General features: G+C 34.3%; 2 protein-coding genes across 2 annotated transcripts; both read left to right on the top strand.

The window, feature by feature from the left end:
* The first annotated feature begins 8,635 nt into the window (after positions 1-8,635).
* On the top strand, positions 8,636-10,965 carry LOC131035534 (WAT1-related protein At5g47470). Its single transcript, XM_057967248.2, has 7 exons — positions 8,636-9,019; positions 9,105-9,167; positions 9,252-9,368; positions 9,476-9,731; positions 9,943-10,128; positions 10,175-10,329; positions 10,443-10,965. The coding sequence occupies exons 1-7, from the start codon at positions 8,817-8,819 to the stop codon at positions 10,585-10,587; spliced, it is 1,125 nt and encodes a 374-aa protein (XP_057823231.2). The 5' UTR covers positions 8,636-8,816; the 3' UTR covers positions 10,588-10,965.
* Positions 10,966-20,227: 9,262 nt separating this feature from the next.
* Positions 20,228-22,841, top strand: LOC131035614 (WAT1-related protein At5g47470). The gene is made up of 7 exons (XM_057967346.2): positions 20,228-20,745; positions 20,832-20,900; positions 20,998-21,114; positions 21,224-21,485; positions 22,006-22,167; positions 22,271-22,422; positions 22,535-22,841. Exons 1-7 carry the CDS (start codon positions 20,543-20,545, stop codon positions 22,674-22,676), a joined length of 1,107 nt encoding a protein of 368 aa, XP_057823329.2. The 5' UTR covers positions 20,228-20,542; the 3' UTR covers positions 22,677-22,841.
* Positions 22,842-23,393: the final 552 nt, after the last annotated feature.

Genomic DNA, 23,393 nt, shown 5'->3' with positions numbered 1-23,393 from the left:
CAATAAAACATGTTGAACTAGCTATTACTGTGGTCTGATGATAGATTACCTGTTTATGCATAAGGGTGAAATGGTAGTGTAGTCTCGCGTTGAGTGAAAAACTAAGTGAGTAACTGGTTAATGCTTGACTCAGACATTTTTAGCTTTATCGGCTGCACTCTATTTCAAACCGGTATCACTGTTTGCTAGTCATTTGAAGTGTTTGCTCTCAAACTAGTTTTGGACTGTATTTTTGCCTATACTAATTCACCCCCCCCCTCTCAATATCGGTTTGGTACTATTCGCTCATCATTGAGTTATCATAAATGTCCTCTTGTCTTGTCTTCCAAAACTCTCATTCTGGTAACCATCCAGTTCTCTCCTCCGATAAAAATTTCTATCATCCTTCCTGTATGAATTACCCTCCTTGCTCACTTCCTCATCCTTCTTCTGATCTGTACTAGTTACTCTTCCTCCGGTATATCCTCTTCCTCCTTTAAATCTTCCTCTAGTAAACCTTCCACCTCTACCTCTCTGTCTTTGCTCATGTCTTTTATTCAATTTCTCTTTAGCCTTTAGTGCATCGTGGTAAGCCTCCTCAACACTCTCCAATTTGATCATACTGAGTTCATCTTGTATAGACATCCACAATCCATTAAAATATCTTGCAATCTGTTCAACTTCATCATCAACATGTTTGGATCTGATGTTCAATTTCTAAAATGCTTCGGTGTAATCCTTCACACTAGATTCCTTCTATCTCAGATTCTGCAATTTCCAAAATAAATCCTCTTGATAATTCGTCGGGACAAACTTTGATTTTAACTTAGAAATCATCCGATCCCATGTCTTAATCTTTAATTTACCTCTTCTTTGTCTATCAACTTGCAAATGCTCCCACCAAAGAGATGCATGACCTTTCAACCAGGTACAAGCATATTTCACCTTCCTCTCTTCTGCAGTGTTTTCAAAATCAAAATACTTCTCCATCTCCGAGATCCAATCTATCAATTCATCTGAATCCAAATTTCCATCATATTTCAGTGGGGTAAAATGAGGTTTAGTGTTCTCCCTACTCAAAACCCTTAGAAACCTTTCTTCATCCGGATCAACTGCTGGTAGGCTTACTTGTTTTGTCGAAGCTTCTTCTCCTTCATCTTCACTCACATCTTCAATATGTCGACCTCTTCTCTGGGCTGTCTCCACGACTTCTAACCGGGCTTCTATTCCTCGCAACATCTCCATCACAACAGGGTCTACATTACCACGCGCTCCATCATTCCTAGTTCCTCTTCGTACCATAGATTCATGCTAGTCCTCTGCAATTGTGTAATTGTAGGTCGGATCCGTAATCCGCCACCCTACAACAAAAATTCAAGATACGCAACCTCTGAAATGAAACTTCGCTCTGATACCACTTGAAGCAATCACCGGTGAGGAGGGACCTCAAGGAGATTAGTCCAGACCAGTCAACAAGAGTAAACACAACGGAAACACACATATATGATGGAGGCAATGCAGAATAGATAGGTTTATTACATGAAATTTGATTACATCCAACCGGTAACAACTGGGCTACGACATACCGACACACAGGCCTAGTAGAATAGGTCACAACCGAGACCTTGAATCAAAAGATCTATCATCTAGGCACAGTCTATCTATCTAATACTTTGATTGATTCTAAAATGATTCAATTCTAAAGCATGATTACAAATATATATATATATATCGATCCAAAGGATCCAGTCGGCCCAAAATAGATCAAAACACAAAGAAAAAGACCTAACGTGCAAAATGAACAAGAGATTCCTCCAGAAAATCCAAAGGATGAAATATAGAAGGTCGACCACATGCCAATAAACATCGAGATCAATGCTCAAGGCTCCACAAGCTTTGGAATGGGTTCCGGTAGATCACCAGAATAGGTCTTAGGCAACTGGTAACAAAGGAACAATCGGTAACAAGAAATTGTCATGGAAACCGATAGGATATCTTGTCGGAAAGTGATCCAAATGAGATGTAGTTTGAAATAAAGAAAGATGATCAAGTCTTCAAGTAGAATCCAACTCCACGGGATCCGGTGAGCCAAAACCGAGACACACAGAAAGGAAAATTGAAACTGCAAATAGAAAACAAAACAAAAAAGAAAATGTTTTTGGTTGATGCAAGATTGTTGTGAACCAGGGATGCTCCTGCATCAAATGGTAATACATGTGGCTGACCAGAAAAACCATAAATTCTAATAACAGTGCTAACAGGATAAGGGATGAAACCCCCCCAATTGTGCTCAACCTTCAAAAGTGGCAACCTCTCTTTAGGCCTTACAAAATCATGCAGCTCCTTGGGGATCCTTGGTGGGTTCATTGTCAATCTTTGTCTCAACCTAGAAGCAAAGTTGTTATCAAATCTCACAAAACTAGCCTCCAGTTTGTCCCAAGACATATATGTGCTCCAAAGCTGCACTGGAATTTCCTTATTGTCAATTGTTCTCTTGAGGTTCATAGTACCTTCAAAGTAATCCACATTCCAATATAAGAACATGTGCATGTGCAAGGAATACCAGTAGAATTTAGTGCCAACCACTTTATTTTTAATATCTTGCAATCCCTCATGAATCTTCTCTTCAAGGTATGGGGCGAAGTCAAAAATCACTGTATAATCTGGATGTTGAACTTGCATGGCCATATACATGAAATCAAGTGGCATAACTGTAATTGGATTGAAACCCAAGATCTGGCATAGAGAGAAAAAGGTAGCCTGAAAATAAGGAGCAAAAGCATCAATGGGGAATGGATCCTCTAAACTAGGGCCAATGTAGTGCATTGTCTCTCCTTCTCTAGCCAAATACATTGGAAGAAAACTAGTTCTAATGAAATCTTTCATTCTATAATACTCTGCCTTTAATTCACTTAAATCTACTTGTACCAGGTTAGTTGACAGTTCATATAAGTCAAAAATATCCTAGAATTCCTCTCTTTTGATTGTCAGCAGAGTTTCTCCTTCATTTCCCCTTATAACCCTTGAGACAGGGTCATATCTGTTTGCAACAACCTTAAGAAGGTCGACATCCATGAACACACTCAACACCACTAATTTACCTGAATCATATTGCTAGGGAATTGAGAGTGGGGAATGTAAATTTCTCTATCCATACCGTAACGTGAACATATATATCCCAGTCATCAGTACCCTAGCATCTACCAAAGTGGTATGTTTTATCAGTCAACCCTTCTCCTAGGGTTTTACCATAAACAAATTTCCGCCCTTGGTACTTATCATTCATCGAGGGCTTTAATTGGTCGAGAAAATGATCAAAAATATTTCTCTTCAAATATTCAGTCTTCCTTGAATGTTTTCGTGGGGGAGCCATCTTACTAGACTAGGGTTTCTATCACTTAACCACAAAAGGAAAAAGAAACTAGGATTCGACACAAAACCTCAAGAGCAACACAAAAACATGTGAATTCTTATCAAATTATGAATCCTAGAACAATTTGTGAGATTTTCCCTATAATTACCCACACAATTCACACTTCAATTATTTAGGGAACAAAGAAGGGGTATTTCAACAACTTACTGCTATGTAAACACCAAGGGAATAGCAATCTTGTGCTGCAAGAAACCGTCTCAGTCTTCTTCAGCTCTGAGGATGTCCTCTAAATCACTATGAATCTCTTTATGAATCAAAAATAGCTTTGAGAGTGCTTTTATTATCGTTTGGAATGAAACGACATTGTCTCATCCGCCATTACTACTCGCATGAGTGAAATAACGACTCTAACTTGCATTTGAAATAAGTTAAAAATAGAACTGTCGACATCTTTCAAAATGGCACATCACACGATCATCTTTAGTCAATCTGAAATTGAAAATCACATGTGGCAAGCGGGTCCAGCCTTAGCATGATGTGGTATATTCAAATCGCCGCTTACTTCTTCACTTTCAGTGACCCCACTGTCAGCTTTTCTTGGCTCGCCTTGGACACGTGGCATCATCTCTTGATGTCGCGGTCCATAATCTCCTAGCATATCTTGATCACGGGGTTACGAGAGCCATTGGATCTGTTCTCTGTTTACTTTCTAGCCACAGTGATCACTTAACAATGACTGCTAACTCCCGAGCACTTCTTGGACCAGGATTAAAACATCATCGTTCAATACAAGCACGTGCAAATTGATGAACCATTAGTAACTCGGACTTTACTAGCTGGGAACTAGTAACATCAAAGGTTTCAAAGGTCAAACCGTCGGCTCACCCTGCCCGCTTAGGACACGTGGTATCATCTCGTGATGTTGCAATCCTTATCTTCCTTGCATCTTCAACTACGGGGAAGCGCGGACCGTCAGATCTATTATGCCTTTATCCGTCAGCCGAAGTATTAAAATATTAGACTTAGGAATAATTTATAAGCGTTGGCATGAATATTAAAAGGGACCCGACCATACGGAAATATTTCGTGCAAACTAAGGAAAATATAAAGGGGTCAACCAAAAACAACTTAATGCTTAGGAAATACAATGGCCCCACCAATGGTAGCCGACCCTTGGCTTAAGTGGAAAAAAGGTAATGACGGAATATAAAAGGCTTAGGATTTTTCTTTTACAAGACTTAATCAGAAATTCATAAACCCTAAACCCTAAACCTTGAACCTTGACAGAGGGCAAAATGAATCCAGAATGACCAATATTTTGACTCAAGCATGAAAAAATTTTGTGCTATCATTTTTTAGGACTATCATGTTGATGTTTTGCAGAAGGTGGTTCCAGGAGTGCAACTAGATCCCAATTCTAGCCCCTCTAGTAAATTACTTCAATTGATTAACAATGTAAATACAAATTTTGACTCTTTGGAGAAGTCTACTACTAAGTGGGTTTTGGATACATTTAAGGAGGTAAGGAAGCAGACATTCTGGAAAATGATAGAAGATGATAGAGTAAGATTGAATAAAGGTCTGCAAACTATTTTCGATGCATTGGCTGAAGGCAGTAAAATATATAAGTCTTGTCTCCTTTTGCAAAAGTTCATAGTAGATATAGACAAGCAAATAAGTGTTTTCTAGGGTAAACTTGTTGGTATTTCATATTCTTTTGATCCTAATGTATCCCTAACCAGCAGTGTAGAAGGGCAATTAATGGCTCTCAATGATAAGATCTCGAGCCTTAATGCGGATAAGGATAGAATTTTGAGGAGAGTTGGTGAACTCCAAAATTTGATTGCCCCCCGGTTGGACACCATGTTGAGTAATAAGGTTGACTGTATGAAGGCTATGAGACAACCTGTTCCATTTGAACTGAAGGATGTGGAGATTCATGCACATGTTTTCAATGCATTCACCGTAGTTTTGGATAACTTGAAAAGTGGGTGGGACACTCACCTAGGATTTTTGAAGAACATTTTTGCTGATATCTTCAAGTACTTGTAAAGTCTCTGGTAGATATCTCTGTATTCAAGTTTTGGACTGCACCCCATCTTTGGCATTGGTGTCAAAGGGGGAGAGTAAAGGTGAAAATGTATAGTAGAAGAGTGTAATGTACAGAGCATATTAAAGGTTTCAGAATTCTTTGTCTAAGGGGGAGCCTTACCAAATTTTGATCCAATGTATAGGTTTCAAGTTTCAACACTTAGCCATTTTTCACGAGTGTTGCCATCAATGCCAAAGGGGGAGATTGTTGACAATTGACACTCATTTGTTGCATTGTGATGCTTGTTTATTGGTTTAGGGTTGTCATTGATGGAAACTCTTCTTGACATTCCTATCCGGTAATCATGGATCTTGATATCCAGAAGTGGATGTCATCTAGTAGCCAGTTAACCGACATTTTAGGTTGAGCAGAGCAGTTTTGATTTGGAAGCTTTCCGGTGATTACGGTGTTATGAATCATGCATGGGATGATTGGGCCAACATAGAGACATTATTTTATCATCGATTTGATGATCCACATTTATCTTTGGTGATCTGGTCAAGCCGACATATGACTACACGTTACATTAGCAGGCCGACTTGGTGAATGATCTATTTTGTGATTGCAGATATATAAGACCGGTGCAGATGATCTTTTTGGTGTATGGTATGATTGTATTGAGCGAGTGGTGATCAAGAATCCTTTGTAGTGTAGTTTCACATGCACATTCTTGATCCGGTCGCTGACTGAGACAGAGAACAACGCAAAACAACATAGGTGATTCAGTCAGAGTATTTGGCACTTAACCAAAACTCATCCAGGCATTGTAGATGTTAATTTGGAGTTCATTCATTGTAATCCATCATTGTAATTGATCAGTAAGGCAGTGAGCCTTCTGAGGTTGTAGCCCTTATTGTAATTAAGTTGTAAGCTCTGGGCAGTGTGCCTGAATGCAAGTGCATTCCCCTTATTTCAATATTGTTTTTCTACTGGCCATAGTAGAATAATATTGTGGGTTCAAATCCCATCGTGGTTTTTCCCATTTGGGTTTCCATGTAAAAATCTCAGTGTTATGATTTTGTGGTTGGTTATATTGTGTTTCTGCATTTCAGTTTCATACTTATGCTTTCGATGGTTTAAGGATAAGTCAAAAAATTTAATAACTGGTAGATTATTGATTCACCCCCACCCCCCCCCCCCCCCCCCCCCCCTCTCAGTGATCCCCGTTTTCAACATTATATTTTTAAATGGGCATAATTGGCCTTTTGGATTAAAAGTTGGACCTCCCATATTAGAAATGTAAAAACATCTATAACACATGGGAGAGTAGTAAGAGGAGTTACATTGTTGACCAAATTATGAGTCTTGTTATGAAATGTCATAGGAAATTTTTTAATATGGATAATAGAGTTAGAATGAAGTGCCTAAGTTGTGAGTGAATTATGATAAACTTATGGTAGGTGGAAGGAATATGTTATTTTAGCATATGGCTCACCTATAGGAGACATGATAAATAGATTTGGAATGAAATATCCTACAAAATAAGCCCAAAAACTTGTAAAAATATTAAAAAATAGAATTAAGGCATTAGGCTAGGTTTCCTAGCTAGAATCGAATATGAATCGCTAGAGGTAGACAACTTTTGATGGTCATAATTATGATTGTAAATACAATTCAATTTTGTGGATGGCAACTTTTAATAGATAACAGTCATAAATTTGATTAGGGTCCACCTCTAATTCATGCTCATAAAGTTGTCTTGTATATTCAAACCAATCACTAGTTGAAATATTATTTTGTGTTTACTTCTTTTTTGGTTGAAGCTCCTTCCAAAAAAGCTTCAAGTTATTCTTTCCAAGGTAGATTAGTTCTTCCTAGCTTGTGCTCATGAATTTAACTTATCTCTTTCTTAAAATTTGCTTGTACAACTTAATATTTATATTCTTCTTATTTGGCCCTTCCAAACTTCTTGCAATTTTGAATTCCCCATCAAACCAAGCGTTGACCTAAAAGCAATGTGTTTTTAATATCCTGTTCTCTCTCTTTTGCACTTCCCAAGAGATCCTTGAATTATATTTGTTCATTCATAACTGTCGAGGCCTCACGAATGAGTTTTCTCCTTCTTAATAACCTCTCTACCATTGCCATGAAGATCAAACAATTTTCTTGTGTCAAGATAATTCTACCCTTTGGAGGAGGTTGTCGTTACAACAAGATTTCCTACCTATTCTCTTGCTTGGGTAAGGTTAAGTAAATTGGGCTATAGTCTTAATTTTAAATCCCAAATATGTTCACCAATCATAAACTCTATCATTTTGGTCAAGCTTTGCAAGAAAAATTCATAATCATTGGTGTTTGCTCCATTGTAAGTATTGCATGTAGAAAAATTAGACTTCTTCCATCTATCCAAACCATTACAAATAATTAAGTCCAAGATGGCACACAAAGGCAGCAATTCCTCTCCAAAATGGTTGCTATCCTTGTAGTGTTGCAAGCATCTGAACCATTGGTGGTTTTTCTCTTATGTGAGCCAAATGGGATCAAGATCCTCTTCACTACAAAAAGTGCTAGCTTGTTCATTTGCAATCTTGGCATTGAAATATCCCACTTAAAGAACATCTCCCTATAGAGAATACATTCCAATATCCTTTTTTAACATTGGTTATGAATCTTTGTTGCCTCGAGTCCATAATTTTTTATACTCGTTAAACAAAGTAACAAGCTGCAAATTTCTATATGATTTTGACTTTCTACAATTTTAAACCAAATATATTGTTTGTTTATGTCTTCTATTTTCAATTAAATAGTAGACTTCCTTTTTCACTGGAAACCATTGTACCACCATACCTTTTTACCATTCTCCGCTCCCTTATTTTAAAGCACCAACTTCATCTAACCTTGAAACATAAGAATCTTGCAATCTTCATATTCATGACAAACATATATAATGGATCCTAAAACACAGACAACGACATTAGACAAAAACAAAACACATCTCATTTTCCTGTGGCCAAGTTATAGATCATGAAGCATTTAATGGAGTTAATTGGGTAGAGAATCAAACTGTCACCCATGACGTCAATTATCGTCCTTGACTGAGAAAGAGACTTTAACTTTCTCCCTGAATTCTATTGCATTACGAATTCGTATTCCTCGTGACGTTACTTCAATGGTCTTTCAAACACTACTTCAACTCATACCCCACCTTTCTTTCTCTGGGTAAATAGATATTTCAGATTATCCAATGAGAATGAGAATGAATAATCTGCAACTATTTGTCTAGCTCTTGAAACTCTCTCATCCACAAAATTTTGTCTAGCAATTCTAGTTTATACGATCTATATGCAGCTCTACTGATAAAAAAGAGTTATTAGTTTTTTTTTTGCAAATGATTGGTCTGTGAATCATTTTTCCCCCTGGAAGAAGGCAAAAATGCACTGTAATGGACGATCTTGCATGGGTTTAGAAGATATGAGCATATATGCCTCACTGGTGGCCATTCCAATGTCCTATGGTGTGATTTCTGTTCTTCTGGAGAATGAAAAATCAAAGGGCAGAAACCTTTTGCCTCTTGCTGTCGCCTCCTTTGCCTTGGGGGCTTCTATATTGTGCCCCCTTGCCTTCTTTCTTGAAAAGTATGCTAACAATACAGATTTTTTATTCAATTCTATTCACACTCCTGTTCATAGTTTCTAAAGCATTTTTGGTTATCCTATACAGGAAAAAACGGTCCAAGATGAGCTTCAGTCTGTTAGCTCAGGTGCTTCTGATATCTCTCACTGGGTAAGTTTACTTAAAGCTTTGATTTACTCATTAATGGGCTTTTTTCTTTTTGTGTGTTATATTTTGTTTGGTTTGTTATGAAAGAGTTTTAGCACACCAAGCACTGCTGTTAATGGGGTTGAGTGAAACATCTTCTGCCTTTACCACTACCATGGAAAACTTGGTACCTGCAATCATTTTTGTCATGGCATGGGCTTTGGGGTGAGTATTTCAATCGTATTCTTCTACTGGTTAGTATTGTGCCATATCATTTTGTTGAATTGCTCTGTTTTTTTGGGTATGATTGGTAATTTTTTCTTGCTCTGAAGATTGGAGAAAGTAGACATTAGAAGTGTTCACAGCCAATCCAAAATTGTGGGCACTGTGATTTGTGTGATGGGAGCAATGGTTATGAGTTTAATCACTGGTCCTGCTCTAATGGAGGACACCAGGCTTTCAATACCACATTCCCAGATCAGCCCAGTTTTTGAATTTCTACAGGGGAGTTCTGGCATCATAAGGATCAGAGGATGCTTTTACCTCCTGGGAGCAGTGATGTGCTTCTCATGTTCAATGATTTTACAGGTGGACTCTCATTGATACCTTCCCTTCAATAATCTTTATCACAAGAAATATTTGTTAAAAAATTCAATTTTTTTTAATAAATGGTCATAAATATTCATCATCACTTAGCAGCATCATGGGAATAAGAGTTTTTAGAGAATTCAATTGTTTATTATTTCTCATTCTTAGCATCTGTATTAATGTACTTTTCTGATCAATATCATATATGCAGGCCAAAACATTGAAGAAGTATCCAGCACCATTATCTCTTACAACAATGACAACCCTTTTTGGCTCTATGGAAATTGCTATCTACATAATGATACTAGACAATGGCATTCATAGAGAATCATGGGTTGTAGATTGGGGTGGACTTGTTATTATTATCTTCGGGGTAAGTGTAAATATTGTTCTAAACTAGTGCTACCCATCGCAATGTCATAAGTCTCTGTAATTAATTTTGAAGAGCATTGACTTGCCATGGCTTGGTGTATGCGTTGCAATACTGGTGCATTGAGAAAAGAGGACCTGTGTTTGTTGCAATATTCAACCCAATCTCTACTGTTTGCTCAACTACATTGTCATTCTTCTTCTTGGGGCATTCCATGCATGTGGGAAGGTGAGTTTTAAATTATTTAAGCAATTAATATATGGCATGCTTCCACATGAATCAAATTATCTTCGGATAATAATTATCATATCTCATATTGTACGTCTTTTGCTTTCAAACAGTGTAATTGGTATAGTGATGATTTTTGGAGGTCTATATGTCGTTTTATGGGGCAAAAGTAAAGACAACATTTGTGACAAACAAGAACAGCCGCACAATGTTGAAATTGATGAAGGATCACAAGTCAAAGAACCTCTACTGTGTTGATAAATGGCTACATAAGTACCACTTTTTGTTTTCTTGCTTTTGAAAGTTACACATTTGCTCTCTTTTCAAAGATATTTTTCTCTTAAAAACTTGTTATTAAGTAAAAGATTGTATATATGTAATTGAAGGGGAAATAATATGACTCTTAAATTTTTTTTAACTTGTTACAAATAAAGTAATTGTGTATATACAACACAAGGAAAAGACTTACAATGTATTCAAAGTGCAATGAACTAGAGAGCTAGCAAACTTTCTTACTCTTTAACGCATGCTTATCACCAAAATCTTGAGACATTTTGGGAAGTTCACTAACCTCATAATTACCAACAACATCCTCAGTGGTAAGTCATAAGGTTACATAACTAGCCACTTCACAACCAAATGAATTAAACATGTTTTAGCTAGAGAGTTATATAATTTGTCACTTTGCTATTGGCACATAGAAATAATAAAGCTTTGTTTTTCTTTATAAAAGTCTACTATGGTTAAAAATTGGAAAAGAATCCAAAGACCATAAAATTATAAGATTGGTCTAAGGGCCAAGCTAAAACATATTTTTCTTTTAAATTGATAAACTTCTCATATTATGTGAATTTTCGTATAGGCTGCAATGATGATTTTGAAAACAACATTAGAATCTCACAATTAAGCCTTTGTTTTTTAATGGATATTTGTGATTGTAATTTTAAAAAGAATATATATTTAATATATTGTATATTCATTTGATCATAACTATTAATAATAATAATAATTCAAATATATATGTTTTTGAATTTTAATTATTTAATAACTATAGTCAAATAGAAATCTAATATAATGCATAAATTAATTGTACTTAAATTTGATGGATGTGTAATTAAATTTAATTCTTTCAATATAATTTAAAATATGAATTTGTATTAAAAAAAATTTGATAGGTAAATACTTTTGATCTAGAGCTATGAATGCGTAGAGGACTAGCATGAACAACAACAATACCACCACGACAACTGACAACAAGATGAGTGCAGACTACAGATGCTACAGGACAACTCAAAGAGGGCTCGTCATTCAGTTGTGATAACAGATACAAGCCACTATAATAAAGTGGAGAGAAGAAGGATAGTAACAAAATTGCGATGCCGCCTGTTGTTGCCCTAAGGTCGACTGTTGTTGTCGTCCAGCCTCTTGTTCGATCGGTTGCTGCTGTCATCCACCTCCTCTTTGACCGATTGCTGCATCCCCTGGAGAGGCTGCTCTACCTGTGTGTGCTGCGAATGGGGGCTCTGCGGAGGTTTCTATTCATGCCTTGGCGGGGGGTCTGGGGGGTTCTTCGCCTCTCGCTTCAGCTGCTTGACTACAGCCTTCCGCGCGGGCCTTACCCTCTTCAGGGGTGAGTGTTGGGTCTGCTTCGCCTCTTGCATCCGAGGGTGAGGACGGTGATCTAGTGCATTCGGCGCCCTCTGCTACAAATCGGGCTGCCCGTGGCTGTTACCATGTGCAAACCCTTGGCTTTCAGGGTGTCTGTTGATACTGAAAAGGAGATCATCCACAACTCCTTTGTGTTTGAATCTCATGGTCTAATTTGCAGGTTTCAGGGCTTTTGGCCAAGCCTTCCTCAGCTGCACACTTGGATTTCCCAGAGCTGGGAACCAATCTTAAAGGGCTCAGTTAATATCTTTCCTTCAGCCAAGGGTTTTTTCATTGCTAGATTTGAACATGCAGAGGATAGATCGAAAATTTTATGTATTAATCCTTTTAGCTGGGAGGACAAATTTGTTTTTATGGTTAAACCCTGGATCTTAGGTTTTAACCCATCTACTAATTCATTTAATGAGATTCCTATCTGGGTTAGGCTCCCTAACCTTCCCCTTCATCTATGGATGGACTCTCTGCTAGAGGAAGTGGGGGAGGCTTTAGGCAAATTCCTAATGATTGATAAGGATTCTTACCAAATTTATCATTCTACTTATGCTCGGATTTTAGTTAACACTGATGTTTCTAAAGGGCTCCCAGCTGAGATAGAGATTGAATCATCCTTGGGATCTTGGGTCCAACCACTCGACTTTGAGGGCATCCCCTTTAGATGTTGAAAGTGCTTCCAGATTGGACATGTTGCTGCACGGTGTGAAGCGGATAAAAAGAAAAAAAGATTTGTTTCTTGGTGGAAGGGTGCCTCCTCTGAACACTATTTTGTTAAAAAGAAAAGCTTCTCAGGTGGTTGCGCAGGTTCCTCAGGCCGATGGTATTGCGCCTCGAGCTACTGCCTCTGATTCTGGTGTAGCTTTGCCTCAGGAGTGTGTGGATGCTTGTGGTGACATCCCGACTGATCGCTTGAAGAATGTTGGATCTTCTTCTTCGGTGGATGACCTTCCCGCTTCCCAGATTTTTGCTAGATCTTTGCCCGATTCTCTGATTTCTGTTGTCCCTGCCTCTCCAGATGCTGGCTCTATTCCTCCTGGTGATTGGAGGTCCTCTATTCTGGACCCATCCTCTTGGAAAAAGGTTGCTGCAAGGGTTGAGGAGGGATGGATTACCATTAAAAGTAAAAAATCTAAATCATCCCAGTCCTCTTTTGATATGACCCTTCAATCCCACAAGGGTAGGTCAAATTCTTGATCCGTCCTGGTTGGGTTGGGGCTGCTGGTCTTTTGCAACCCACTGATTTTTGTTGGGGGTCCTTTGTGTGTTGTACCCCTCTTTTGTATGGTTGTGTTGAGTCTCATTTGTGTTCTCATCCTTAGGGTGGACTTTCAAGCTTATCTTTCGGTTCGAGTTGTAGATCCTTCCAAAACCTGTCTTGTATAGGGTTTCTGGTCCCTTCAAAACTTGCTTTCCTTAATCAAAAAACAACAATACCACCACTTAACTATTGTACTATAGAATGAACCCCAAATTTGTATTAAATTTTAATGATACATATAAATTATTAATATTTATTATATGATATTTATTATAAATCAATTACATATTTCTTTAAGATACAAAACATGAGTGTGTGTGTGTGTGTGTGTGTGTGTGTGTGTGAGAGAGAGAGAGAGAGAGAGAGAGAGAGAGAGAGAGAGAGAGAGAGAGAGGGGGAGGTTTTTAATAAATGTTCTATATTTGTTATATTTAATAGTGGAGATGGAATAATCTAACTATGACAGTTTTGGTTGAGCTTTTGTAATAGTAAAAAAAAATATTGTGTTGGACCTTTTATTCAAAAGAACTTTCTTAGGTGAAAATTGTACTTATTATATTTTCTTTCTTTTTATTTTGTTATTGTTAAGATTGCATATGCACTATTTCTAATATATAGATTTATGAGGCTTTTTTAAACAAGAATTAATATTTAATTAACTTTTATAATCATTAATTAACTCGAATTTTCCTCTTTCAATCATTTTATTCTTGATTTTATTAAAGAAAAATTAACACATTACAATATAAAATAACAATGTTCTTAGAAAACAGCCAAATTTTATCAACATCCATCATCTTAAACACAATACATTTTAGACCCATGCAAATAAATTGAAGATACAATTTGAATGTCTAGAAGTTTTATTCATGAGTGACTTCTTATATTTACTAGTTCAAGCTTTTGAATTATGGCACTCCTAGAATGTTGAAAGGTGACCTTTCAACCATCTCATTCCTTCTCAAAATGATTTTGTAGAATATTTGTGTTTGTGATGGGCACATTCTTCTCTATAAAGACAAAAAACATTGCATATTTACACCATTTCAATCATTTAGTTTTCGTCTACTACATTCTTTGTTCGAGTAACATAGAACTTACTAGCCACCATTTTTAGCTTGGGCTACAAACAACTAGCCTAAGATCTAATGGACATTATAAAATATGTGATCCTTTGCATTGTGAAAACGTGAAAATTGTTTGAAAGATAATAAATAATGTGGCATGTGGATCATATCATAATTTATTCTTGAATTGAGTAAGCACTTTCAAGAAAGCTTTTTTCTTATAGCAAGAGATTGTATCGGATAAAAATTATACTTTTCTTTTATATTATATCATTTTTTTTGTTTTTGTGTGTATATCATTTTCAATCTTGAATATATTCGTCAAATGAAAATAAAGTTATTGTTGATTTATATGGAGACCATGTTCGTTGCTTTACTAGGCAGATACATTCCCTAGATTTTATTGGTTGTATGAAAAAGTAAATGCATAATCTAATTCCGTTTGAGGTAAATTTTGACGGTCATAATGATGATCAGTCAAATTTTGTGGACTACAACTTTTAATATATAATAGCTGGATAAATTTGATGTTTGGGATTATCTCAATTTTTTCTCTTCAAATAAATGCTATTGATTTCATATGATCATTAATAATATTTATTTATCAACTTTAAAAATAAATAAATAAAATTGAAATAGCTTTTTCATTCATTGTTAATTATTAATGTGTGTATCTTTCAATCTTTTTTATATTCTTGAATTGACTTCACAACTTTTAGTTATAATTTGATTGAACTCCATGTTAAGACAATACAAACTTAAAAGCTATGAGGTTTATTATGTCTAAACCTTATTTGAAAGCATGCGTTTCTTAATATTAAGTGATTTCTTATTTGAAACCCTAAATATCTACGTGGCTGTGGCTTTTTCAAATCGTGACAAGAATGGTTAAGCCAAATGATTTCAGATATAGGACATTTGAGCTTTATTTTAAACATTTGGAGTTTCAACCTTTTTTCACTCCGGTCTTTTTTCTCATATTCTTATAGTTTTTCATTTTTAAATAATAAAAATGTTTTTTTATTACTTAATTTTATACGATATATAATTTTAAACTTTTTAAATTTATATTTTGATTATAAAATATAATCTTGTGAAATATTTTTAATATAATATTATAAAAGAATTTAAATAATGCAATTATGTTATATTTAAATATTGCATTATATATAATTTTTTTAGTGTAATATTATAATATTTTAATATTGTATATTTAATATTTATATAAATCTATTATTCAATTATATTGATTTTATATTTAAAACATATAATATAATTTATATTATTATTATATAATTTTTTAACTATTTGAAAAAATATTTTTATTACTTATTTTCTAAATGATTTTTTTTTTTAATTTTAATTTTTTAAATTTTAGATTATAAAATATAGTTTTCTAAAAAAATCTAGATCTAAGATCACAAAACAAAATTACATGTTTATATAAATTATACATTAGTCCATCTACTTCTTAGGTCAATAGTTTAGGCTAATCCAAAAATGTGCAAATCAATGAAATCGGTCTTGGTTATTTCTAGATTTAGGGTTCTTTGAGTTTATATGGTGATTTTTGAAGCTTCATCAATGAATAAACTTCTTTACAAGTATATGAAACTCTCTACATACATAGGATCGAGACTCTCAAATGCATTGACAAGCATCATTGAGATCTCTCATAATGTCTTCCAATAACTTGAGATGAAACTGTGATTGCACATTCAAATCTATGGCTTTGATTCAGCAATTGTAGATCTAAATAATAAACTTGTCATTGGAACTCAAATTTAACTTCAACTAGAGAATTTATAAACAAATGAAAAAACTATAACTTGAATGTTAGATTGATAGTTATGTACAACATATTTTATTTGCTTTACAATTGCTTATGATTTGTAGGACCCCAAACTAGAAAGTGAGGAAGAACTCTTTGGGCATGAGATACTACCTCCATTTCTTCAAAGCCTAGACGATGGCATAGAACTCCTAATCATATGTTGAATATCTCTTCTTTGCATCATTAAGATTTCTGTTGAAGTAAGAAATAGGCTTTCCATCTTGACTCAATACAACACCTATAGCGGTCCCACTAGCATCGCATTCAACTTGAAATAGATTCGTAAAATCAGGTAAGGACAATGTTAAAAATTATTTATTAATTTTTTGGACATGTAAAAGAGTTTTTTTCAAAAAATTCTTTTACTTTAAGATGTTATCGTATTCGTCCTTGTTAAAATTCATCCAAATTCTTTCTTTTGATTAGTCACCCTTTCATCATTAGTCTAATATCTCTTAAAGAAATAATTAAGAACATTGATTTGTTAAAACAATGATAGAACCAAAGTCATATTAAGACCACAAATCACTTGTACATTAAGAAAATAATTTAGACAACAAACTCATGAAAATATAGACAACAAACTCATTAAAAAATATAAAAGATTTAATCATTTTGAACAAACAAAGTACTAATTTAAATATAATTAAGTTCCTAACATTTAAAGAAAAACAACCAATAATTTGATATATGTCCAAACTTTGTTAGTACCAAACATACTAACTACCATGCAATTAAGATTCTAACATATCAATATGAAGAACTTACATTTTTCTTTTATTTGTTTTTTTAATTTCGATTGTTTATTTTTAATTTTTTAATTTAATTAATGAAAAAAAGATGTGGCTTTAAGAGAAGATTTTGTTTGTTAAAGTTAGGGAGTGTGACGTAATGAAGTGTAAATTGACATCTATTTAATAAATTGAATGAATAAATTTTTTTTTTTTTTTTGAAAAATTGAATTTATAGATAGAAATAAAGAAAAATGTTATTTTTATAGTTAATTGAAATAAAAATTAAATTTAAATTATAGTTTTTTGGTTCAAGAATTATTATTCTATGGGCTGATTAAAGTAATTGAAAAATTGAATCCAATGGATGCAATAGTATCCTCCTTGACCTGTCTTGGCAAGAATTAATAAATGTAAGGATTATATAAATGTTTCAAAATATGTGCATATAAAGATAAGGTGTGAGCTAGATATTTAGAGGCCTAAGAGTCTAAGAATAGTCAAAAATAAATAGCACGAACCCAATTTCACACAAAATTACACTATTTATTAGTATATAAATAAACAAAGACAAAATAAATAAAAAACTAAATAGAAAATTATAGAGATAACCAAACTCCATTACATAATAATAATTAGAATGATTTTTATTTATCTATTTACTTATTTACTAAGAAGATATAAGTTTAGCCCAACCATCCAAAATTTAGCTTGTTAAGAAATTAAATCTACCACCTGAATTAGATAAAATAATAGACAAGACTAAATGAACTAATCCCAAAAGTAGGTAATCTTTTACACCCAATCGAAATGAATTTAGTTTAAAAGTACATCTTACATAATGAAGTGGAATTTCATTCAAAAACACTCATTTAAGTTACACTAGTGATTGCACCTTGGTGTGCAATGGGTGCGCCGAAGAGGCGTGCAAGGTCAATAAGGAAAACATTTGGTGTATTTTTTGCATATATTTGTGCAATACATGAGGTAAATAATAAGTTACTTTTATGTGCAACAAAGGTCTAAATGGAGAAACAATAGCTTCAAATAAACTATGCATTCACATGTAGGGCTCTAAACATGATTGAAAGAAAACCTCTAAATTAGTAAGATAATAAAAATCAATTACCAAAAGGCTCGTGTTATGTTTGCAATAAGGAGAGAGAGAGAGAAAATGAAGATATATATATATATATATTGATAGGTAGAGAAAGGGAGAGATATAAACATACAAATAGATATAAGAATTGACAAGTAGTGAAAAGGAGAGAGAGGCGGAGATATAGGGGTAAAGAGATAGAGATATTACAAGATAGAGGTATGGGGAGACATGGATAAAGAAATATAGAGAGGGGAAGATGAAGGTAGAGATGATGATATAGGAAGAGAGATAGAGGTAGAGGTAGAGATAGAGATAGAGATAGAGATTGGGAGAGAAGTAGAGATGGGCAAATAGGAGAGAGAGGGAGAGAGGGAGAGAGAGAGGTAAAGATATATGGAAAAAAGAGGGAGTGAGGGAGGGAGAGATGTGGAAATCTAGAGAGAGGGAGGAGAGAAAATGAGAGATATCGATAGAGAGAGGAGAGAGGAAAAAGGGGAGAGAGGGAAGAAGGGGGAGACGCCTCATTAAATAGAGAGGGAGAAGGAACTTCAAAGATGGAGATGGGGGATAGGGACATGGAGAGAAGGAGAGGGAGGGATAAAGAGAGATATGAGAGATGGATGGATAGAGAGGGAGAGAGAAATATAAAGATATATATGCAAAGTGATATATACTGATAGGTAGAGAAAGGGAGAGATATAAACATACAAATAGATATAAGAATTGACAATTAGAGAGAGAGAGAGAGAGAGAGAGAGAGAGAGAGAGAGAGAGAGAGAGATGCACAATATATAGAGAGGGAGAGGGAACTTGAGAGATTGAGAGATATAAATAGAGATATAGAGATAATGATATATAGATATAGAGGAAGAGATGCAGATAATGAGATATATATAATTAGATAAATAGGGAGGGAGAGAGACAAGAGAGAAATAAAGAGATAGAGAAAGTGTGTGTGTGTGTGTGTGTGTGTGTGTGTGTGTGTGTGTGTGTGAGAGAGAGAGAGAGAGAGAGAGAGAGAGAGAGAGAGAGCTAATCAATTTATTATTTTATTTAAAAGCTAACAACCTTATATTTATTATATAAATTAAAATTATATGTATAACTTTCGTATCATTTATTTTATAGATATTGATGTGATCCACTAGAAACATTAATATTAGGTTTTGTTTCTGCCAATAGAGCATTTCTTTAGTCACATATAAATTTGGTTGCAAAAATAATTTTCTTCATTCCTTTCATCAATACACGAGTTTATAATTTAAGATAATTAATAATTAGGATCACAATCATAATATAAATGATTCAAATATTTATAAATATTTTATAATTATTTTTAAATTTGAATTAACAATTGATAATTTAGAAAAATATTTTATATATAGAACCCTAAAAAATAAATAATTTATATAATATCAATTTTGATTCTAGTTATAATTAAATATTAACTCTAATTTACAAGATTAAATTTTATTCAAACCAATTAAGCATATTCTAATTAATATATTTATGATTTTAATCTAATTAAAAATTTATATAATTGCAATTATAACTTAATCTACATTATTAAAATTTTAATAATACAAATAATAATAAACTTAATTTAAAATCTAATTCTTAATTATTATTTTAAGATTATATTATTTAATTATATTTATATAATATGAACCTGACATAAAATTTATTATAAATATAATATCAAGTTTAATCTTAAAAATTATATTATATTAAACTTACATTAAAATAAATTTTTAAAACTAAAACTGAATTCTAATATAATTTTATTTAGTTAGCTTTTTACTGTCATTTACTAAAGGTAGTTAATAATAATAGGCTCATTGTCCCGTATTCAGCAAAAATCATTTTTAAAAACCTACATTTAATAGCTTTCAATGGATGGTGATTTTATTTTGTTTTTTCTAATATCGGCAGCGGAAAAGGCGGTAAATACGGGCAGTGGAATATGTTAAAAAATAAAATAAGGAAAGCCATGATAAAACAAAGCAAATATGACGGTAAATGCAGTGTACCGTCGGGCGCAGGAAAGGAATGCACCAGTCAGCCTGTATTATCCATCAAATCGCAATATGTGGAGCGATAAAGTCATCCGACGGTCCAAACAGCTGCAATGGTCTTGCACTGGTACTCAGGCGATATTGACCATCGATTACAAACGTCAGCCCGTTCATAAATTTTTTTCAAAAAACACCCATTATACCTAATCAAAACAAATTTGATTTAAAAGTATATATTCCCATAATGGAGTTGAATTTCGTCCAAAGGCACCCATTTCACATCAAATTGTTGAATTCAGTTTCATCATAAAATGTCCGCAGGCAAATTGCTTAGCTCCCCCAAATCATTCTCACGAAAACGTCGTACATGAAAACCACATGTGTGGTTGCGCCTTTGAATTCTCTCATCCACAAAAATTTGTGTAGCAATTCTAGTTTACACGATCTATATGCAGCTCTACTGATAAAAAAAGAGTTATTATTAGTTTTCCTGTAAGCAACTGTTCAATCTGTGAAGATTTTTATAGCCTGGAGGAAGGCAAAAATGCACTGTAATGGACGATCTTGCATGGGTTTAGAAGATATGAGCATATATGCCTCAATGGTGGGCATTCAAGTTTCTTATGGGGTGATTTCTGTTCTTCTGGAGAATGAAAAATCAAAGGGCAGAAACCTTTTGCCTCTTGCTGCTGCCGCCTATGGCTTGGGGGGTTGTATATTGTGCCCCCTTGCCTTCTTTCTTGACAAGTATGATAGCTATACAGGTTTTTTATTCAAGTCTATTCACACCCCTGTTCTTAGTTTCTAAAGCATTTTTGGGTTATCTTATGCAGGGAAAAGAGGTCCAAGTCCAAGATGAGCTCAACTCTGTTAGCTCAGGTGCTTCTCATTTCTCTCACTGGGTATGTTTATTCAAGCTTGAGATTTACATGTTGATTGAAAAAAAAATGTTTTTTTTCTTGTTACGTGTGTTATATTTTGTTTGGGTTGCGATCAAAGAGTTTCAGCATATCAAGCACTGCTGTTAATGGGATTGAGTGAAACATCTCCTGCTTTTGCTACTGCCATGGCAAACTTGTCGCCTGCAATCATTTTTGTAATGGCATGGGTTTTGGGGTGAGTAATTCAATCCTATTCTGCTACTGGTTAGTATTGCGCCATATCATTTTGTTAAATTGTCCTGTTTTTTGTGTGGTATGATTGGTACTCTTTTCTTGCTCTGCAGATTGGAGAAAGTAGATATTAAAAGTGGTCACAGCCAATCCAAAATTGTGGGCACTGTGATTTGTGTGATGGGAGCAATGGTTATGAGTTTCATCACTGGTCCTGCTCTAATGGAGGACACCAGGCCTTCAATACCAGGTTCCCAGATCAGCCCAGTAAAAGCTATTTTTGAATTTCTACAGGGGAGTTCTGTCATAAGGATCAGAGGATGCTTTTACCTCTTGGCAGCAGTGATGTGCTTCTCATTTTCAATGATTTTACAGGTGAACTACCATTGCTACATTCACTGCAATGATATCCAGACAAGAAATATTATCCAAAAAGGTTAAAATCTTTAAACAAATGGTAATATAGATATTAGTGGGGCGGTTGAAGAGATGTGTTTACCCTACTTTAAGGCACAAGTTCAATTAGCATTCTTTGCGTTCATAATTGAATCTTGATATTTTGATTACTATTTTATTTTTTAATAGTTAAATTAAACTTTAGTTAATAAAATAAAGATAATTGTTTATCTTTAGTACCTTCCCTTCCATAATTTTCACAAAAAGAAATCTGTCAAAAAGTTCGAATCTTTTAATAAATTATTAAAAATAGTTTTTGGTCCTGTCATCATCAGTTGTCAATGTTGAAGAGGGTAGATGAAATTCTAATATTACTAAGAGGTTTTTTTTTTTTCATTTATTACATAGACAATTCAATTATAATATGATTTTGGGTTTACTATTTTTCATTCTTAGCATCTTTACTAATTTGTCTTTTTGACCAATATCATACATGCAGGCCAAAACATTGAAGAAATATCCAGCGCCATTATCTCTTACAACAATGACAACTCTTCTTGGTTCAATGGAAATTGTTATCTACATAATTATACTAGACAAAGGCATTCATAGAGAATCATGGGTTGTAGATTGGGGTGGACTTATTATTATTATCTTTGGGGTAAGTTAAAATATTGTCCTAAACTAGTGCTACCCATCTCTTTAAAAAACCTAATGTCATAAGTCTCTGTAATTAGTCTTGAAGAGCTGAATATTTTTGACAGACATTGACTTGCCATGGCTTGGCGTATGCGTTGCAATATTGGTGCGTTAAGAAAAGAGGACCTGTGTTTGTTGCAATATTCAACCCAATCTCTACTATTTGCTCAACTACATTGGCATTCTTCTTCTTGGGGGATTCCATGCATGTGGGAAGGTGAGTTTTAAATTATTTAAGCAATTAATATATGGCATGTTTCCACATGAAGCAGAGTATCTTGCGATAATGATTATCACATCTGATATTGTGCTTCTTTTGCTTTCAACAGTGCAATTGGTATAGTGATGATTTTTGGAGGTTTGTATGCCGTTTTATGGGGCAAAAGTAAAGACAACATTAGTGACAAACAAGAACAGCTAAACAATGCTGAAATTGATGAAGGATCACAAGTCAAGGAGCCCCTATTGTGAACTGACTAATGGCTACACAAGTCTCGGTTTTTGTTTTCTTGGTTTTGGAAGTTACACATTTGCTCACTTTAGAGAGACATTTCTCCTAGTAAATTGTTACTAAGTAAAAGATTGTATATATGTAATTGAAGGAGAAATAATATGATCCTTCAAAAATATTTAACTTGTGTGTGTGTTTGTGGAGAGAGAGAGAGAGAGAGAGAGAGAGAGAGAGAGAGAGAGAGAGAGAGAGAGAGAGAGAGAGAGAGAGAGAGAGAGAGTTGTCTAATAAATGAATATATAATATATAAGGGGAGAGAGAGTGAGTTGTCTAATAAATAAATTGAAGTTAAATAAAATTACAATGGGTTATCAATAAAATTTCAATGAGAGGATTAGGATTTAGAGTCTGAAATCAAATAAAAATAAATTTTACTAGATGTAATGTGAGAAAAGATTGGTTATTGAGATCTATTATTGAATTTTACATCAAAAGATTGAAATGATTGGAATTTGAAATTTTGGATCTATGAGACAAAATTGTGATAACACTTTCTTGTGGTTTGTTCTTTATCCTTTTTCTACTATCATGGCCCTTATGGAAATGGATATTTGATACTCGCAAGACCTATTCCCCCATACATACCAAGGTAAGGAAAATGGAGTAATGATAGTGAGCACTATGGGGCTTGTTGTACGAGGATTGAAATTAAGGGCTTCCTTATGGCTTAGTCAAGC

This window comes from Cryptomeria japonica, chromosome 3, assembly GCF_030272615.1.
Source record: "Cryptomeria japonica chromosome 3, Sugi_1.0, whole genome shotgun sequence".
NCBI classification, from domain to species: domain Eukaryota; kingdom Viridiplantae; phylum Streptophyta; class Pinopsida; order Cupressales; family Cupressaceae; genus Cryptomeria; species Cryptomeria japonica.
Note: the sequence above shows the minus strand (reverse complement) of the source record. Positions and strands in the feature narration are given on the sequence as shown.